General features: G+C 47.4%; 1 protein-coding gene and 1 long non-coding RNA gene across 5 annotated transcripts in view; both read left to right on the top strand.

Moving 5' to 3' along the window:
* The window catches only part of LOC125547292 (serpin-Z2A-like), a 33,696-nt gene extending 20,286 nt beyond the window's left edge, over window positions 1–13,410 (top strand). Inside the window, exons 2-4 of the mRNA XM_087516192.1 lie at window positions 11,297–11,821; window positions 11,916–12,304; window positions 12,999–13,410. Of these exons, the coding sequence (XP_087372318.1) occupies window positions 11,297–11,821; window positions 11,916–12,304; window positions 12,999–13,410 (1,326 nt within the window). The remainder of the gene's footprint in view (window positions 1–11,296; window positions 11,822–11,915; window positions 12,305–12,998) is intronic.
* Window positions 13,411–14,820: 1,410 nt separating this feature from the next.
* LOC125508076 (uncharacterized) lies at window positions 14,821–18,477 on the top strand. Of its 4 annotated transcripts, none has more exons than XR_007283221.2 (5): window positions 14,821–15,250; window positions 15,371–15,449; window positions 16,076–16,186; window positions 16,288–16,358; window positions 18,120–18,477. It is a non-coding gene; the product is annotated as an uncharacterized LOC125508076 (long non-coding RNA). The 4 variants fall into 4 exon arrangements; XR_007283220.2 differs by having other exon boundaries at window positions 15,374–15,449; XR_007283219.2 differs by lacking the exon at window positions 14,821–15,250 and having other exon boundaries at window positions 15,257–15,449.
* Window positions 18,478–21,154: the final 2,677 nt, after the last annotated feature.

The raw sequence follows: 21,154 nt of genomic DNA on the forward strand, positions 1-21,154 counted from the left end.
GGCGTTGTCCTCCTTCCTACAGAGATGAGACCTCTCATGGTGAGAAGTCCATGCAAGAAGGAGGAGCATAGGGGTCCGGTGCTGTACCTCGTTCCTGCGGCATGCATGCTAGGGTTTCGGGCGCGAGGCATGGCTGCTGGCAGGTCGGACTTCCATGGCCGGCCTCGAGGACCTCGGTGGTCGCGGCCCAGGTGGACGGCGGCGCGCCGAAGCGCAAGGACCCACCCACCCACCCGATGTGGATCTGGGACCTTCCCTTCCCGATCCGCGGATGGGAGAGAAGGTTCTCGATCTGCGGATGGGAGAGAAGGTGGGGGGCGCGGGAGAGGCTGGAGCGGGGACGGCGGTGGCTCCACCACTCCCAGATCCAGCGCCGACGCTGCCTTCCGATCCGTCGGCGCCGAGCTCGGGCTCCTTGGCTGCGACTGCCGTGAGGAGGCGCGAAGGGGAACGAAGAGAGAGGAGGGCAAGGGCCGCCGCGCAGGAAGAGGAGGGAGCACTGGGAGGCAGCATGGATCGGGGCCGGGGCGAGGCCGAGAGACGTGTGTGCGTGGGGTGAGGGAGAAGAGGATAGGGTTTCCGTGCGAGACAGAGAGGAGAGAGATGGTGGGCGGTCGGGCTGCGGCACTTGCCTACAAAACCACAATGGCGCACCGCATGGAAAAGTGCGCCATTAGTATCAAAAATAGCAATGGCGCATCAAGGGAAAAGTGCGCCATTAGTATGTTTGGACAGGCGCACTAGTTCAAAAAAAATTGATACTAGTGGCGCACCCTGGGCCAGGTGCGCCATTAGTAGTTTCAACTCTAATGGCGTATCAGAAGGTGGTGCGCCATTAGTATATACTAATGGCACACCGCTTGTCTGGTGTGCCATTATTGTCAATCCCATCTATAGCCCTTTTTCTAGTAGTGTGGAGGGCCCTATGTAGATAGACAGGCTTTGAGAAGCCTTCTTGCTTTCTAGTGTCTGTAGTCAGACTATTTGCTTCCGCATGTGCTTGTATGTTTGTATGACTTGAGTGTCGGGTCATGTGACCCCTACCTGTATGAACATGTTATGTATGGCTCTCTGGAGCCTTTAAATAAAGTACTTGAATTGTAGAGTTTTGTTGTGATGCCATGTTGTATTTGCACGTATCGAGCATATTGTGTGTATGATTGAAATGCTTGGTATGTGTGGGATCCAACAATCTAGTTGTTTATCCTTGGCAGCCTTTCTTATGGGGAAACGTAGTCTAGTGCTCCTCGAGCCATAGTAGTCCGCTACAGCCCGGTTCACCGGAGTCCTGCTAGCCCAGCACTACTGCTCAGGACACTTGACTGGCCAGCATGTGTTTCACTTCGTTCCTATGTCTGTCCCTTCGGGGAAATGTCACGCGGTGACTTTCGGAGTTCTGCCTAGCCTGCTACAGCCCGGGTTCCCCAGAGTCCTGTTAGCCCAGTGTGCTACAGCCTGGATTTACTCGCTGATTACCGACATGCTCGATGTGATTCATGTATGCCTGTCTCCATAGGTCTGCGCCGCTTTGGGTTCACGACTAGCCATGTCGGCCCGGATTCTCTGTCATATGGATGCTAGCGACACTATCATATACGTGAGCCAAAAGGCGCAAACGGTCCCGGGCCATGGTAAGGCGACACCCGTGGGGATATCGTGCGTGAGGCCGCAATGTGATATGAGGTGTTACCGGCTAGATTGATGTGACTTGGAATCGGGGTCCTGACACATTTATCATGATATAAGGAAATAAATAATAACTTTATTATTGCCTCTAGGGCATATTTTCTTCAGTCTCCCACTTGCACTAGAGTCAATAATCTAGATTACACAGTAATGATTCTAACACCCATGGAGCCTTGGTGCTGATCATGTTTTGCTCGTGGAAGAGGCTAGTCAATGGGTCTGCAACATTCAGATCCGTATGTATCTTGCAAATTTCTATGTCTCCCACCTGGAATAAATCCCGGATGGAATTGAATCGTCTCTTGATGTGCTTGGTTCTCTTGTGAAATCTGTATTCCTTCGCCAAGGCAATTGCACCAGTACTGTCACAAAAGATTTTCATTGGACCCGATGCACTAGGTATGACACCTAGATCGGATATGAACTCCTTCATTTGCTGCTTCCAAAGCAGCTATGTACTCTGCTTCACATGTAGATCCCGCCACGATGCTTTGTTTAGAACTGCACCGACTGACAACTCCACCGTTCAATATAAACACGTATCCTGTTTGCGATTTAGAATCGTCTGAATCAGTGTCAAAGCTTGCATCAACGTAACCATTTATGATGAGCTCTTTGTCACCTTCATAAATAAGAAACATATCTTTAGTCCTTTTCAGGTATTTCAGGATGTTCTTGACCGCTGTCTAGTGATCCACTCCTGGATTACTTTGGTACCTCCCTGCTAGACTTATAGCAAGGCACACATCAGGTCTGGTACATAGCATTGCATACATGATAGAACCTATGGCTGAAGCATAGGGAACATCTTTCATTTTCTCTCTATCTTCTGCCGTGGTCGGGCATTGAGTCTTACTCAACTTCACACCTTGTAACACAGGCAAGAACCCTTTCTTTGCTTGATCCATTTTGAACTTCTTCAAAACTTTATCAAGGTATGTGCTTTGTGAAAGTCCAATTAAGCGTCTTCATCTATCTCTACAGATCTTGATGCCCAATATATAAGCAGCTTCACCGAGGTATTTCATTGAAAAACTCTTATTCACGTATCCCTTTATGCTATCCAGAAATTATATATCATTTCCAATCAACAATATGTGAACCACATATAATATTAGAAATGCTACAGAGCTCCCACTCACTTTCTTGTAAATACAGGCTTCTCTAAAAGTCTGTACAAAACCAAATGCTTTGACCACACTATCAAAGCGTTTATTCCAACTCCGAGAGGCTTGTACCAGTCCATAAATGGATTGCTGGAGCTTGCACACTTTGTTAGCTCCCTTTAGATCGAAAAAACCTTCCGGTTGCATCATATACAACTCTTCTTCCAGAAATCCATTCAGGAATGCAGTTTTGACATCCATTTGCCAAATTTCATAATCATAAAATGCAGAAAATGCTAACATGATTCTGACAGACTTAAGCATCGCTACAGGTGAGAAAGTCTCATCGTAGTCAATCCCTTGAACTTGTCGAAAACCTTTTGCAACAAGTCGAGCTTTATAGACAGTAACATCACCGTCAACGTCAGTCTTCTTCTTGAAGATCCATTTATTTTCAATGGCATGCCGATCATCGGGCAAGTCAACCAAAGTCCACACTTTGTTCTCATACATGGATCCCATCTCAGATTTCATAGCCTCAAGACATTTTGCGGAATCTTGGCTCACCATCGCTTCTTCATAGTTCGTAGGTTCGTCATGGTCTAGCAACATAACCTCCAGAACAGGATTCCCGTACCACTCTGGTGTGGATCCCACTCCGGTTGATCTACGAGGTTCAGTAACAACTTGATCTAAAGTTTCATGATCATCATCATTAACTTCCTCACTAATTGGTGTAGGTGTCACAGGAACCGGTTTCTGTGATGAATTACTTTCCAATAAGGGAGCAGGTACAGTTACCTCATCAAGTTCTACTTTCCTCCCACTCACTTCTTTTGAGAAAAACTCCTTCTCTAGAAAAACTCCGAATTTAGCAACAAAAGTCTTGCCTTCGGATCTGTGATAGAAAAGGTGTACCCAACAGTCTCCTTTGGGTATCCTATGAAGACACATTTCTCCGATTTGGGTTCGAGCTTATCAGATTGAAGCTTTTTCACATAAGCATCGCAGCCCTAAACTTTCAGAAACGACAACTTTGGTTTCTTGCCAAACCATAGTTCATAAGGCGTCATCTCAACGGATTTCGATGGTGCCCTATTTAACGTGAATGCGGCCGTCTCTAAAGCATAACCCCAAAACGATAGCGGTAAATCAGTAAGAGACATCATAGATCGCACCATTTCTAGTAAAGTATGATTACGAAGTTCGGACACACCATTACACTGTGGTGTTCCGGATGGCGTGAGTTGCGAAACTATTCCACATTGTTTCAAATGAAGACCAAACTCATAACTCAAATATTCTCCTCCACGATAAGATCGTAGAAACTTTATTTTCTTGTTACGTTGATTTTCAACTTCACTCTGAAATTCTTTGAACTTTTCAAACGTTTCAAACTTATGTTTCATTAAGTAGATATACCCATATCTTCATAAATCATCTGTGAAGGTGAGAAAATAACGATATCCGCCACGAGCCTCAATATTCATCGGACCACATACATCTGTATGTATGATCTCCAACAAATCTGTTGCTCTCTCCATAGTACTGGAGAACGGCGTTTTAGTCATCTTGCCCATCAGGCACGGTTCACAAGTACCAAGTGATTCATATTCAAGTGGTTCCAAAAGTCCATCAGTATGGAGTTTCTTCATGCGCTTTACACCGATATGACCTAAACGGCAGTGCCACAAATTAGTTGCACTATCATTATCAACTCTGCATCTTTTGGCCTCAACATTATCAATATGTGTATCACTACTATCGAGATTCAACAAAAATAGACCACTCTTCAAGGGTGCATGACCATAAAAGATATTACTCATATAAATAGAACAACCATTATTCTCTGATTTAAATGAATAACCATCTCGCATCAAACAAGATCTAGATATAATGTTCATGCTCAACGCTGCCACCAAATAACAATTATTTAGGTCTAATATTAATCCCGAAGGTAGATGTAGATGTAGCGTGCCGACTGCGATCACATCGACTTTGGAACCATTTCCCACGCGCATCGTCACCTCGTCCTTAGCCAATCTTCGCTTAATCCGTAGCCCCTGTTTTGAGTTGCAAATATTAGCAACAGAACTAGTATCAAATACTCAGGTGCTACTGCGAGCATTAGTAAGGTACACATCAATAACATGTATATCACATATACCTTTGTTCACCTTGCCATCATTCTTATCCGCCAATACTTGGGGCAGTTCCGCTTCCAGTGACCAGTCTGCTTGCAGTAGAAGCACTCAGTCTCAGGCTTAGGTCCAGACTTGGGTTTCTTCTCCTAAGAAGCAACTTGCTTGCCGTTCTTCTCGAAGTTCCCCTTCTTCTTCCCATTGCCCTTTTTCTTGAAACTGGTGGTCTTATTGACCATCAACACTTGATGCTCCTTCTTGATTTCTACCTCCACAGCCTTTAGCATTGTGAAGAGCTCGGGAATTGTCTTATCCATCCCTTGCATATTATAGCTCATCACGAAGCTCTTGTAGCTTGGTGGCAGTGATTGAAGAATTCTGTCAATGACGCTATCATCCGGAAGATTAACTCCCAGTTGAATCAAGTGATTGCAGTACCCAGACATCTTGAGTATATGCTCACTGATAGAACTATTCTCCTCCATCTTGCAACTGTAGAACTTATTGGAGACTTCATATCTCTCAATCCGGGCATTCTTTTGAAATATCAACTTCAACTCCTGGAACATCTCATATGCTCCATGGCGTTAAAAACGTTGTTGAAGTCCCGGTTCTAAGCCGTAAAGCATGGAACACTGAACTATCGAGTAGTCATCAACACATGACTGCTAGGCATTCACAATGTCTGCAGTTGCTGGTGCAGGTGGTACACCTAGCGGTGCTACCAGGACGTAACTTTTCTGTGCAACAATGAGGATAATCCTCAAGTTACGGACCCAGTCCATGTAATTGCTACCATCATCTTTCAGCTTTGCTTTCTCAAGGAACGCATTAAAATTCAACGGAACAACAGCACGGGCCATCTATATACAATCAACATAGACAAGCAAGATACTAACAGGTACTAAGTTCATGATAAATTTAAGTTCAATTAATCATATTACTTAAGAACTCCCACTTAGATAGACATCCCTCTAATCCTCTAAGTGACCACGTGATCCATATCAACTAAACCATGTCCGATCATCACGCGAGATGGAGTAGTTTCAAAGGTGAACATCACTATGTTGATCATATCTACTATGTGATTCACACTCGACCTTTCGGTCTCCGTGTTTCGAGGCCATATCTGTTATATGCTAGGCTCGTCATGTTTAACCTGAGTATTCCGCGTGTGCAACTATTTTGCACCGTTGTATTTGAACGTAGAGCCTATCACACCCGATCTTCACGTGGTGTCTCAGCACGAAGAACTTTCGCAACGGTGCATACTCAGGGAGAACACTTATACTTTGATAATTTAGTGAGGGATCATATTATAATGCTATCGTCAATCAAAGCAAGATAAGATGCATAAAAGATAAACATCACATGCAATCAATATAAGTGATATGATATGAACATCATCATCTTGTGCTTGTGATCTCCATCTCCGAAGCACCATCATGATCACCATCGTCACCAGCGCGACACCTTGATCTCCATCGTAGCATGGTTGTCGTCTCGCCAATCTTATGCTTCTACGACTATCGCTATCGCTTAGTGATAAAGTAAAGCATTACAGGGCGATTGCATTGCATACAATAAAGCGACAACCATATGGCTCCTACCAGTTGCCGATAACTCGGTTACAAAACATGATCGTCTCATACAATAAAATTTAGCCTTATGTCTTGACAATATCACATCACAACGTGCCCTGCAAAAACAAGTTAGACGTCCTCTACGTTGTTGTTGCAAATTTTATGTGGCTGCTACAGGCTTAGCAAGAACCGTTCTTACCTATGCATCAAAACCACAACGATAGTTTGTCAAGTTGGTGCTGTTTTAACCTTCGCAAGGACCGGGCGTAGCCACACTCGGTTCAACTAAAGTTGCAGAAACTGACACCCGCCAGCCACCTGTGTGCAAAGCACGTCGGTAGAACCAGTCTCGCGTAAGCGTACGCGTAATGTCGGTCCGGGCCGCTTCATCCAACAATACCGCCGAACCAAAGTATGACATGCTGGTAAGCAGTATGACTTATATCGCCCACAACTCACTTGTGTTCTACTCGTGCATATGACATCTACGCATAAAACCAGGCTTGGATGCCACTGTTGGGGAACGTAGTAATTTCAAAAAAATTCCTACGTACACGCAAGATCATGGTGATGCATAGCAACGAGAGGGGAGAGTGTTGTCCACATACCCTCGTAGACCGAAAGCGGAAGCGTTAGCACAACGCGGTTGATGTAGTCGTACGTCTTCATGATCCGACCGATCAAGTACCGAACACACTACACCTCCGAGTTCAACACACGTTCAGCCCGATGACATCCCTCGAACTCCGATCCAGCCGAGTGTTGAGGGAGAGTTTTGTTAGCACGACGGCGTGGTGACGTGATGATGTTCTACCGACGCAGGGCTTCGCCTAAGCACCGCTACAGTATTATCGAGGTGGACTATGGTGGAGGGGGGCACCGCACACGGCTAAAAAATCAACTGATCAATTGTTGTGTCTCTAGGGTGCCCCCTACCCCGTATATAAAGGAGCAAGGGGGGTGCGGCCGTCCAGGAGAGAGGGCGCGCCAGGAGGAGTCCTACTCCCCCCTTTTCCTAGTTGGATTAGGACTTGGGAGGGGGAAAGAGGAGGGAGAGAGGAAGGAAGGGGGGCGCCGCCCCCCTCTCCTTGTCCTATTCGGACTAGGGGGGGAGGGGCGCACGACCCAGCCCTGGCCGCCTCTCCTATTCTCCGTAAAGGCCCACTAAGGCCCATTAACCTCCCAGGGGGTTCCGGTAACCTCCCGGTACTCCTGTAAAATCCCGATTTCACCCGGAACACTTCTGATATCCAAACATAGGCTTCCAATATATCAATCTTCTTGTCTCGACCATTTTGAGACTCCTCATCATGTCCGTGATCACATCCGGGACTCCGAACAACCTTCGGTACATCAAAACATATAAACTCATAATATAACTGTCATCGAAACGTTAAGCGTGCGGACCCTACATGTTCGAGAACTATGTAGACATGACCGAGACACGTCTCCGGTTAATAACCAATAGCGGAACCTGGATGCTCATTTTGGCTCCCACATATTCTACGAAGATCTTTATCGGTCAGACCGCATAACTACATACGTTGTTCAATTTGTCATCGGTATGTTACTTGCCCGAGATTCGATCGTCGGTATCTCAATACCTAGTTCAATCTCGTTACCGGCAAGTCTCTTTACTCATTCCGTAGACATCATTCTGCAACTAACTCATTAGTTGCAATGCTTGCAAGGCTTAAGTGATGTGCATTACCGAGAGGGCCCAGAGATACCTCTCCGACAATCGGAGTGAAAAATCCTAATCTCGAAATACGCCAACCCAACAAGTACCTTCGGAGACACCTGTAGAGCACCTTTATTATCACCCAGTTACGTTGTGACGTTTGGTAGCACACAAAGTGTTCCTCCGGTAAATGGGAGTTGCATAATCTCATAGTCATAGAAACATGTATAAGTCATGAAGAAAGCAATAGCAACATACTAAACGATCGGGTGCTAAGCTAATGGAATGGGTCAAGTCAATCACATCATTCTCCTAATGATGTGATCCCATTAATCAAATGACAACCCATGTCAATGGCTAGGAAACTTAACCATCTTTGATCATTGAGCTAGTCAAATAGAGGCATACTAGTGACATACTGTTTGTCTATGTATTCACACATGTATTATGTTTCTGGTTAATACAATTCTAGCATGAATAATAAAAATTTATCATGATATAAGGAAACAAATAATAACTTTATTATTTCCTCTAGGGCATATTTCCTTCAGCGCACTCACACCATGTCTCAAAGTGGCATTGCTAAACCAAAAGTTTACAAAGACGGGTGTGTTCGTTGGGGATCTTTTTGTGCTGCAGGTGAACCAAGAAATTTACAAGATGCTCTTGGTGACCCCAAGTGGAGGAAGGAGATGGATGAGGAGTACTTTGCTCTTATGGATAACAAAATGTGACGCCTCGTTCCACCTGTCAAAGGGAGGAACGTCATTGAGTGCAAATGGGTGTACAAAATCAAAAGGAAGTCTGATGGCACTATTGACAGGTACAAGGCTTGGTTGGTTGCCAAAGGCTTCAAGCAAAGGTATGGAGTTGACTATGAGGACACCTTTAGCCCTATGGTAAAAGCTGCTACTATCCGTCTAGTTCTTTCGATTGCAATTTATCGGAATTGGTGCATGCGTCAACAAGATGTAAAGAACGCGTTTTTGCATGGTGTTCTGGAAGAGGAAGTGTTTATGAGGCAGCCTCCTGGGCATGAGAGCTCGGTCTCACCACGACATGTCTGCAAACTTGATAATGCACTTTATGGCTTGAAACAAGCACCAAGAGCCTGGTACTATTGCTTGTACTCCAAACTTCGATCCCTTGGTTTTCTTGCGTCAAAGGGAGATACGGTGCTGTTCTTTTATCATCGGCATGGAGTAACTATTTTTATGCTCATATATGTTGATGATATTATTGTTACAAGATCCTCATCTAAAGCAGTTACAACACTCCTTAAGGATCTGAGTATGGATTTTGCACTGAAAGACTTAGGTGCCTTGCATTTCTTTCTTGGTATTTAGGTCAAAAACATTGCAAGTGGTGTTCTTCTGTCACAGGAAAAATATGTGCAAGAGATACTTCAGCGGATGAGCATGACAGGATATAAACCTGCGCCTACACCCTTAGCCACCTTCGAGAAGTTATCCCTTCATGATGGAGACATCCTTGCAACCGAAGACTCCACCAGGTATAGGAGCATCGTGGGAGCACTACAATACCTAACATTGACTCGTCCAGATATTGCATATGCTGTCAATAAGGTTTGTCAGTTTTTGCATGCTCCTACTACTGTTCATTAGACTGCTGTAAAACGGATACTTAGATATCTTCAAGGAACACAGAGTCATGGGCTTAAGCTTTGCAAGTCAGACTCCATGCTCATTAGTGCGTTTTCTGATGTAGATTGGGCAGGCTGTCCTGATGATAGGAGATCCACAGGAGGTTTTGTAGTTTTCCTTGGAGGAAATCTGGTTTCATGGAGTGCTCGTAAGCAGGCTATCGTGTCTCAGTCTAGCACCGAAGCTGAGTACAAGGCCCTAGCTAATGCCACTGCTGAAGTGATCTGGGTCCAAAACACGTTGATAGAGTTGGGTATTCATCATCCCAAGGCAGCATCACTATGGTGTGACAATTTGGGTGCGACGTATTTATCTGCCAATCCTGTTTTTCATGTTAGGACAAAGCATATCGAGATAGACTATCACTTTGTTCGGGAACGGGTCGCCAACAAGCTGTTGAATGTTTGCTTTGTTCCTACTAGTGATCAAGTTGCAGATGGGTTTACTAAACCCCTTTCTTTGAGGGAGCTGGAGGCATTTCGACGCAACCTCAACTTAGATAAGTCTAAGTTGAGATTGAGGGGGAGTGTTAAACAATGTATATACGGTGTATCTATAAACCGTATACGCGTGCGTGCATGTAGTTAGTTGTAACCATAGTTGGGCTGTTGTGATTGTGTCTTATCTAGATTATGACTTGTAGATCAATCCACAGCCTAACAACCCTTGTATATCTCGCGGCCTTGTGCCTATATAAACATGCACGCGTCCCTGCTAAGAGCATACGCTTTAGCCTCATTTTCTACACCCAGACCAAGATCTCCCTACTCCTGCGTCATCGACCTCGCTGCAGAAGTCTGCGCCTCACCGTGCTCTGACTGTTGTGGTTCCACTTGGCCCAGCTAGAGAGCGCAACAAGAAGCTGTACCAGTGGGGCCAGGGGTTGCTACATCATCAGACTCGCCTCCGCTTACTCCTGCGGCATTGACGACGGGTCTTTCTACCACGACCGAGAGGACGACTACTCCCATCCGGCGCAGTGGTCGTCACATCTCATCCGCTGGATGAGAACTCTCTCTCCAAGGCAATGCGTGGAGCGTAACCTTGAGTCACCGATAGTGCATAGAGGCACCCCGCAGCCAATCCGCCGTTCTTAATTTACGCCAACACTTGAGCACCGTCAATCGCATCGACCACATGGCAGACCAAGAGCCGGAGAGGCGAAGCAAGTGTTGGGTAATCTTGTCTAGGTTTGCGTCGTAGCAGTACGTGTCCTGGGTGTAGAGTCCTAGTAGTAGTCAGATTCGGCATTGTTAGTACTCCCTCCGTCTCAAAATTCTTATTTTAAATTTGTCTAAATACGGATGTATCAAGTCACGTTTTAATATACATCCGTATTTAGACAAATCTAAGACAAGAATTTTGGTAAGGAGGGAGTACGTAGTCAAATTAGTATTGCAAGGATGTGGTAACCGTGTTAGCTGTCTATGTATAGGAAAAGGACTTTGCTAGTCGGTTGGTAGTTGCATATAAACCCTGCGTGAAGATTGAACCGCTGGAGTTGAGAAAAGGAGAAAATATAAAGAGAAGAACAAGTAGGCGAGTTCCAACTTCCAACAGCAAGAAGGAGCGCAGGTCGTCGCCGCCACCGGCCATGGGCTCCGACGGCCTGACTGCGTTCGCGCTCCGCCTGGCCAAGAAGCTCGCCGAGGGGGACAACACCAGGGGCAGCAACATCACCTTCTCGCCGCTGTCCCTCTACACCACGCTCGGCCTGGTGGCCGCCGGAGCCTGCGGCAGAACTCTGGATGAGCTCCTAGCCCTGCTCGGTGCCGCGTCGGCCGACGAGCTCGCCGGGTTCGTGCACGGCCTCCCCCCCGACCCGTCCGGCTCCAGTGGGCCTGTCATCACCTACACCTACGGTGTATTTCACCAGGAACACATGGAGCTCACGCTGGACTTCCTCCACACCGCCACCGAGTCCTACAAGGCAGAGATACGCGCCGTCGACTTCGCTGAGGTAGCACTCTAACTTTTTTTCTTCATCTCTGACGTTGATCGCTGTTTCATATTGGCAATGGTACGTCATTGTTTGTTACAACGTGCATGTGTAGGATGAGGTCAGGGAGGAGACCAGGAAGGAGATCAACCAGTGGGCGGCGGCGGAGACGAACAATCTCATCTGGGAGATCCTGCCGGAGGGTTCATTGACCGACCACTCGAGGTTCGTGCTCACCAACGCCATCTACTTCAAGGGCGCGTGGGAGACCCGCTTCCCAGAGAACCTCACCGAGGACCATGAGTTCCACCGCCTAGACGGCGCCGACCCCGTCGACGTCCCCTTCATGACCCTGCCGGGAACATGCGAGCTCTTCGTCTCATACAATGAAGGCTTCAAGGTGCTCAAGCTCCCCTACAAGGCCGGTGATGATGCCATGTCGCGGTACTCGATGTGCGTCTTCCTCCCGGACGAGGACGACGGGCTGCACGCCTGTTGGAACTAATCTTGTTATTAGTATTAAGCATTTAAGATTAGGTCATGTTTAATTTGTTGCATTGTGTAATAGCCACATAGAGATGCATTAGTCAGCGAAGTACAAAGAAAATTACATGCTCGGCAACATGGCGTAGCGGCCGGATCAGCAGCACAGAGATAGAGCGAGTGCACGCGAACAGATCGGCAAGCCAGAAGATGAGTGGCCGTAGTCATGTACGTGTGTACTAGGTGACCAAGTGATCAGTGCATGTGAAGAGATGTGACCTGCATGCACATGTATTAGTGTGGTCAAGTGTTTGTTAGTGACAGACTACATCCATGGAGGTGAACGGCCGAGCTGTGTGGCCGTTGCGCGACGTTCGGCTAGTTAGTGCTGAACGTGCATGCATGAAGGTAGGTAGTGTGGAGTCAAAAACGGATCAAGCCATTTGTGTGTGGCTTGGCCGGTGTGTGCATGCATGTAGTGGGTTAGTTGGATTAGTGGGGTTAGCAGCCGAGTGTGGCGGCTGACCCGTGCGTGCGTGGGTCTCTTGTACTGGTATTTAAGATGATGAGATGAGTTGTAGAGAAGAAACAGAGAAAAGGCACAAGTATGTGCGGTGCCGCAAAACTCCCTGTGTGCTCTTCTTCCACCTCAAGCTTTTGTGTGTGTCCTTTTTTCTTCCTTCTCAGGCTGTGCCAACAACGCCATGGTCAGCACTCTTGCGGATATGGGTGGCTCCCTGCTTGACCACGTGCCGAAGCTCCGAAGCAGAGTGAGGGAGCTTATGCTGCCCAAGTTCAAGCTGTCATTCTTTTGTCGTCTCGCCCAAGTCCTTCGAGGCCTAGGGCTTCGGGAGGCGTTCACCGAGGAGGCCGCCGACCTGTCTGGCATCATGGACAAGAGCGTCTGTGACGTGCGCTTGGACGAGGTGTTCCACAAGGCCGTCGTCGAGGTGAATGAGGAGGGCACCGTGGCGGCTGCCTGCGCCGCCGTCATCGGCCGCAAGAAGAAATGTGCAATGAGGTTGGAGTTCATCGCCGACCACCCTTTTGCGTTTTATATCGTGGAGGAGGTCTCAGGGGCCGTGGTCTTTGCCGGTCATGTACTGGACCCATCTAGCTCACCGTAATAATCAGCTGTAGTAGTAATCTTCTATATCTAAATAGTTAGCCCCCACTACCCTATTTCTCTCAACATGCAAGCATGACACCTCATCAAGCAACATGCATTAAAAAAGACTCACTTCAACATTCAATGAGCCATAGAAAAATATTCACTTCAACATGCAAACATGCATGATATATTTAATAAATATTTTACAAAAATACTATAATCAAACACAAATAACAATATGTATTTTTAGTTTTAGCTCACATATTATTTCTCCGAATATTCTTATTTCCATAAATTATTAATATCTTAGAAATCTATTGCAAAATATTCCCACAACAACGTGTGGGGCATCGTCTAGTTTTATTAGAGCTCATACTAGTAGTTAATTAATATTCTGCCTCGAACAACTATAGATAATGTTGGAAACGAATATTTTGGCAATGCAACTCGATGTATTGATCGGTGCATAGCGCACGTATATATGGAGTACAAGGTGGGCCACAACCTCAACTATACAATAACTAGGAGGTGGGCCGGACTATACAATATACATGCATAAACCATATATTCAACACCCCCCCCCCCCCCCCGCGCAGTCGAAGCGTCACCGGATACGCAAAGACTGGACCTGAACTCCTCGAAAACAGAAGTAGGCAGTCCTTTTGTCATAATATCGGCAAACTGTTGCGCCGTCAGGACGTGGAGGACCCGGATGCGCCCAAGGGCCACCTGCTCACGAACAAAGTGTATGTCGAGCTCAATGTGCTTCATTCGTCGATGATGGACCGGGTTGGCGGAGAGGTACACGGCGGAGACGTTGTCGCAGTAGACGAGTGTGGCCTTGTGAACATCACAAAGTAACTCCTGGAGCAGCTGACGAAGCCAAGAGCATTCGGCAACGGCGTTAGCCACTGCCCGATACTCTGCCTCGGCACTCGAGCGAGAGACTGTGGGCTGTCGCTTGGAAGACCAAGAGATCAGAGATGGCCCAAGGTAGACACAGTACCCCGAAGTGGAGCGCCGTGTGTCCGGGCAGCCAGCCCAGTCCGCATCAGAGTAGTTGACAAGGTCGGTAGAGGCGGAGGCCGTCAGTGTAAGTCCCATGGATGTAGTGCCGCGTATGTAACGGAGGATACGCTTCACCAAGGTCCAGTGAGAGTCACACCACTACACCACAACACTTGATTGGGAGCAATTAACTGCCGGGAGAAATATCTATATAAGAGCAAACCAACTGCCGGGGATCTCTTAACTGCCAACACAAGTACTTGCAGACAGAATAACTGCCGGTAGAAGTTGAGCAATAATGGCATACATACTGCCGGCGTTGATATCCACCATTTAGGTCACTCTATCTGCCGGCAGAACTAAACCTTGGCCCATTATCTGCCGGGAGGCGTTAATGGCGCGAGAACGAAATAATTGGGCCCAAAGGCGCGCCAGCGCGGAGAGCGCACGAGAGCCCAAATACTTCGCTCCAGAGACTTAGCGGCCGCCCCAGATCTAGCCCAAATCACCATCTGCTCCAACCCTAGCCGCCGCCAACACGAGACGACGCCGAGCACCCACCACTGCCCGACCCCAGCCGCCCTTGACCACCCATCGCAGCAGCTGTCCTCTCGGACCACCGCCGCCGCCGAGCACCCTCCTCCGTCGCCGTCAAGTACCCTCCTACGCAGATCTCGTTCGCCCTCCGCCCATCCCCAGCGCCGCCCAGATGTCGCCTCTCCTTCCATGCTTTCTCCCCGGGCAGCACCGTCTCTCCTAGGGTTTGCGCCACCGACCATCATGCTCTCCAGCCTATCGTCCTTCGTCCGTGCTCCTCCGACCTCCCCCTTTTGTACTTCGAGCGCGAGGTATGGTCCTGGTGCTTCCCGTTCTCTTGTATTCTTTACTGTTCTTTCAATTTTTCCAATGATTTGTAACACACATGAGCACATCTGCCAAATCTTCTTCCTCTGCTTTGAGGAAAATAGCAGAGCACTCTGATGGAAGAAGTCAGCCTCAGTCAGTGCAAACTATAGCTCTAGAAATAGTTGCCGCTTTGTTTTACTGGTAAATACTTGTTACAAAGTGCTATTTTCAGCTGTAAACATTCAGCCTACACTATGTACTGCATGTTTTACTAATAATTGCTGCCTGGTATCTTGTCTGACCTGAAACATATGGTCACTTTAGTAATAGCAACATCAAAGTAGAAATTGGGTTGGGCAAGGAATTCATGATTCTGGCCCAACTTTTGTTAGATCTGTAAATTGAAAAATGTTTGTCAACTATGATTATTTTGTTTCAAATAATAACACGTAAAAACCTTGTTTTGTTTGCATGTTATGGTTTAGGAGGTTGAACAGAATATTAAGACGCATAATAAGTACCTGCCTTATTTGCTCATGAAAATGTTTGATCTTAACATAGGAACATGATCTGACCCCATGCGTATGTTAGCAGTCTGGTTTTCATGCCTTTTGTGAATGCAAAGTGGCACTTGATGCATAGCTAGTGTCAAAAGACCTTCATAATTTGGACTGCTAATTCTCGTGGATTATCTATCTGTTTGTTTGAAACTGCTGTCCGTTGCCAACATATTTCTTCCAGCAATTTTGCAGTTGGATTCTGGTTGGATTCCTTTATTTCCAAGTTTAATTGTGTCATTCTTGTAATTTCTTTACCGTGCTATGCAGAATGAACCATCTTTTGGTGGTGCTTGAGTCATGGGCATAGATGCATCTAACCAAATAATGCTTGCTTCTGGGAAGGCACCTAGTGTAGGTGGAGAACATGTTCTAAGAAAGGTATAGTACATTTAAATCTCGTTCTTTGCCAAATCTTCTGATACTGAAGTTGTCAAGGATATATGCATCTGGTCCATACATAACACTGTCACTGATAACAGCGGCTCCAAAAAGATTTTTCTGCTTCTGCTATGGGACCTTGCATGTGGGATGATGAGGGCAATCAAAGCAGGTATGTGACACAGGGATAGTTGAAAAGCGGCAACACCTGATCTGATTCTGATAGTGTTTTCTGTTGATCAACCCAGTCTAGTGGGAGTCGTTTGCTAGGCTTTCTCCGATCAAAAAGGCTGAGGAGGAGAAGTAGCTAAATAGCATTGGACTTTATCTTGTGAAAAGGCTGAGGAGGAGAAGTAGCTAAATAGCATTAGACTTTATCTTGTGAAAAGGCTGAGGAGGAGAAGCAGCTAAGCAATAGTTCGCTTTCCCTAGTTGAAAAGGTTGAGCTGAACTAGACTTTTCAAGCTTTAGTGCATTGAGCTGGCAGCAGCAAGCTTCTAGGTAGCTACCTCACATTCACGTACAACTGCAATAGGCAGTTTGTAATCCCCTATAAAAGGAGCCGTGCTCCTTCATTGTAAATCAGGGCCATTTCATTTCTATCCAGCCAAGCCTCAAGTGTAGTACTACTACATATACGTGTATGTGTTTTGCTAGAATGCTTAAGCATAAATAGTTAGTAGCACACAACTGCTACTGTGTGAGTTCCTCTGTTCTTGTGTGTTGCCGCAGCAAGTGTGCAGCTGGCTGCTATTTAGTCCTCTGCTAGATTGTACAAGACAGAGAGCTAGTTACTCGCCAGTAGTTTTGGGCTAACATTTTCTTCAGGTGGCATCCTTCAAGGACCATCCTTATTAGTTACTTACAGCAATTTTGTTGATTATGGATTATGGATCATCATCAGACAGCCATGCACATGCATAGAACTCACTTTTTTCTAGCTAGCTAGTTGCTACTCCCTCTGTCCCATAATGTAAGATGTTTTTTGACACTACACTAGTGTTAAAAAGCTGTCTTACATTATGGGACGGAGGGAGTAGTTGTTACTGTTTGCAGGCGTAAGAACTGAGAACGGCACTGAATAGCCATGCTCAAGGCTTTTTAGGTTACCAAAGAGGACGCCCCTCTACGGGGAATCTCCAGCGGCGACAGTTATACACTGACTGGATTGTTGTTATACACTGCCTGAATAGCCTTGTTTTTATGTTGCTACACACTGCCTGAACTGTTAAAGGCCTTGATTGACTTTCATTGATTGCTATAATAATGACAAACTGTCCAGAAGCAGGACTAGTCTGTTTCTTTGATTATAATAATCAACAATTGGTAAGTTTGTCTAGCTTAATTGTTTCTGAAATTTACACAACACGTCAGGTAGATATATGGTGGAAAGGTGAAGGGCACATGTACACATATTTTGTTGTATCAGTGGCTGGCTGTGCAAGCTCACGTGATTTAGTTTAAAATACTGTCGTAAATATTGCATCTGCGATACGTCTCATGATTTTGCAAATACTGTATAATATTATGGTTTTCACAAACTCTGGTATTTTGCAGCTAGAGGTTTAGAAACTGTAGTTTTCGAATACTACAATTTTACATATACTATTCACCCAAACAGAGCCTGAGCAGTTTGGAGCCCTTGACGTCCTTTTTAAAAACTGAGCAGGACTATTGATGTTTGGATAGAAGTCCTTGCTGAAAAATGCTTGGCCTGGAGCCTCCTTGCAAAGTGCCTGGACTATGTTTAGTTGATGTCCTGAAGAAATGTCTATTGACTCCTGCTATTTGCATTAGAACACTTGTCCTTATGTGATATAAAGATTGCATTTTTATTGTGCTGTCTTGTGCTTCCATTACTAGTTGCATGTTTATGATACAACAGGTTTATCGTTCTATGAGAGCTCCATTTTGAGTTTCCGGTCTGTTGCAGGTTTTCCAAAGATACACAAGTTGATGGAGGATTGCAAGATCTACATACAAGTGGTTGACGGTTTGGAAGTTCTACAGCGGCTGAAGGTTTGGAGGACATACAATTAAGTTGGTGTAGTGATAATGTAGTGCACCTAGTTTGTTGAAGCTGGAGACATTGGCAAGTTCTGCTTATTTTGGTGGTTGTTTTGGTACACAAGCCACTGGATTCTCATTTTGGTTGTGTGGCACATCTAGAAACATCCGTACTATTTTGTGCCAGCACAAGTCCTTATGTATGGTTGTTTCCTATATGTATGTATCCAGAAACATATGTATCTGGCATGTTATGTTTATATTGAAGGAAATTTAAGGTTTTTGATGAGGCCTATGTGTAACTTCGATTGAAGTGTATGTCTAAGATGTGAGATCTACCTGATTGCCAAAATGGATTCTTAATTAGGTATATGCTGCATACGTAAAACAGTTTTTGCTAGTTAAACACAATGATTTGGCATTCTATCTGCCGGGTCAACATGCTTGTACTGGCAGTAACATTGTCGGTAACTGTATTTCCTTTGGCGCAAACAGTCCGCCGGGAGAAAGCAAACTGCCGGCAGATATATAAGCTAGGGCAGATAAACTGCCGGGAATAATCTAACTGCCGGGAGAACAAATCCCCGGCAGCCGTTCTTGTGGCAGTTCTATCTGCCGGGAGAACTACTATCCTGGTAGTTTCTCTGCCCTCTTAAGAGCTTTCTCCCGGCAGATTGCATGCCATTACATTGGTGTTGTGGTGTAGTGCGCGGAGCATGCATGTGAAGACAGACCTGCTGAACAACATACTACAAGTCGGGGCGCGTCAGAGTGAGGTACTGCAAGGCACCCACAATGGAGCGATAGAAGGCCGCGTCGGATGCGAGAGAGCCCTCCAGAGCTGAAACCTTGGCCTTGGTGTCAACAGGCGTGGGAGCGGGCTTGAAGTTAAGCATGCCGGCACGATCGAGAAGCTCATGGGCGTAACGCTGCTGGTGCAAAAAGAACCCATCTGGCCGTCGAACCACCTCAATGCCGAGGAAGTAGTGGAGGGGCCCCAAGTCCTTCAGGGCAAACTCATCGCGAAGACGAGCAGTAAGCCGCTGGAGAAGCGCGATAGTGGAAGCCGTCAGGATGATGTCGTCGACGTAGAGCAACAAGTAGGTCGTGTCAACCCCATGATAGTACACGAAGAGGGACGCGTCAGAGCGGGTCGATGTAAATCCGAGCGTCTGCAGGAAGGCAGCGATGCGCTGGTACCAGGCCCGAGGCGCCTGCTTCAACCCATAAAGAGAACGGGAGAGCAAGCACACATGGTCCGGATGTGTGGCGTCAACGAAGCCGGTGGGCTGCTCACAGAACACCTGCTCGGCGAGGTGGCAGTGCAAGGAGGCATTGGAGACGTCCAACTGATGCATGGGCCAAGCTCGGGAGACGGCCAGCTGAAGCACGCTGCGGATCGTGCCCGGTTTAACAACTGGAGCAAAAGTGTCGGTGAAGTCCACGCCCGCACGTTGCCGAAAGTCTCGAACCACCCAGCGAGCTTTGTAGCGCTCGAGATTCCCATCGGGACGAGTCTTATGCCGAAAGACCCACTTGCCCGTGATGATGTTGGCACGAGGTGGCCGAGGGACAAGCTGCCAGGTGCGGTTCCGTTGGAGCGCATCGAACTCTTCCTGCATCGCAGCGAGCCAATGAGGGTCCCGAAGGGCGGCTCGAGCTGACGATGGGAGAGGGGACGGCTCGGAGACGGAAGCAGCGAGAAGATACTCATCGCTAGTGTACCACGTACTCGGGCGGAAGGTACCGGCCCGAGAGCGAGTCATCGGGCGGGGCAGCGACTCAGGGGCGACGGGCGAGGATGAAGAAGAGCCCGCCGCCACTGATGCCGCGGGTGAGACCGCGGGTGAGGCCGCGGGCGAGGCCGCCGGCGAGGGTGCGGGGCAGGCCGCCAGCGAGGGCGTGGGGAAGGCCGCTGCGGGCGAGGCCACCGGCGAGGGCGCGGGGGGCGCCGAGGAGGCCCGCGCCGATGGTGGCGCAGGGGGCGTCGCAGGCGCCGGGAGGGGTGCAGCCCCGAAGGAAACCGGCCGGGGAGGAACTCGACCCGGGGCACGGGAGGCACCCTCAAAGCCAGGAGGCGGCCCGCGAGAAGCGCCCGAGCGGCCGTCACCAGGAGCGGGCAAGGCCACAACATCCGAAGGTACCTGCTGAAACGGAAAAACCATCTCATCAAAGTAAACGTGTCGGGAAGTGATGACCCGATGTGAGATAGGATCATAGTAGCGGTAGCCTTTGGTGTTGGGGGGATAGCCAAGAAAAATACAGGCCACGGACCGTGGTGCGAGCTTATGAGAAGTAGTGGAAGCGATGCTAGGGTAGCACAAGCAACCGAAAATGCGAAGCTCGGTGTAGGAAGGTGGCGTGCCGAACAGAAGATGATGAGGAGCAAAATTCCCGCGAGTGCGACAGGGATGGATGTTGAGGAGTAGTGATGCGGTGGCGAGGGCGTCAGGCCAGAAACCTGGTGGCACGTTGGCGTGAAAGAAGAGGGTGCGAACGCAGTCATTAAGAGTGCGAAGCACGCGCTCAGTGCGGCCATTTTGTTGCGAAGTGTACGGGCAAGTGAGACGAAAAATTGTGCCGTGTGTGGCGAGAAGGTTGCAGATTGCAAGATTATCGAACTCCTTCCCGTTGTCTGTTTGCAACGCATGAATGGGGCGACTAAACTGCGTGGAGACATAGGAGTAGAATGCGGTGAGAGTGGCAACAGAATCCGACTTTCGCCGCAACGGGAAGGTCCACACATAGTGCGAAAAATCATCAAGGATAACAAGATAATAGAGATAGCCCGTGTTACTTGCAACAGGAGAGGTCCAAAGATCACTATGAATTAACTCAAAGGGGTATGAAGCAACATGCGAGAAAGTGCTAAAGGGTAAACGAGTATGTTTGCCGAGACGACAAGCATGACAAGTGTGATCGTCGATCTTATTACACGTGAATGAAAAACTGCGAAGAATA

Source organism: Triticum urartu, chromosome 3A, assembly GCF_056163025.1.
Source record: "Triticum urartu cultivar PI428250 chromosome 3A, HENAU_Tu73, whole genome shotgun sequence".
NCBI classification, from domain to species: Eukaryota; Viridiplantae; Streptophyta; class Magnoliopsida; order Poales; family Poaceae; genus Triticum; species Triticum urartu.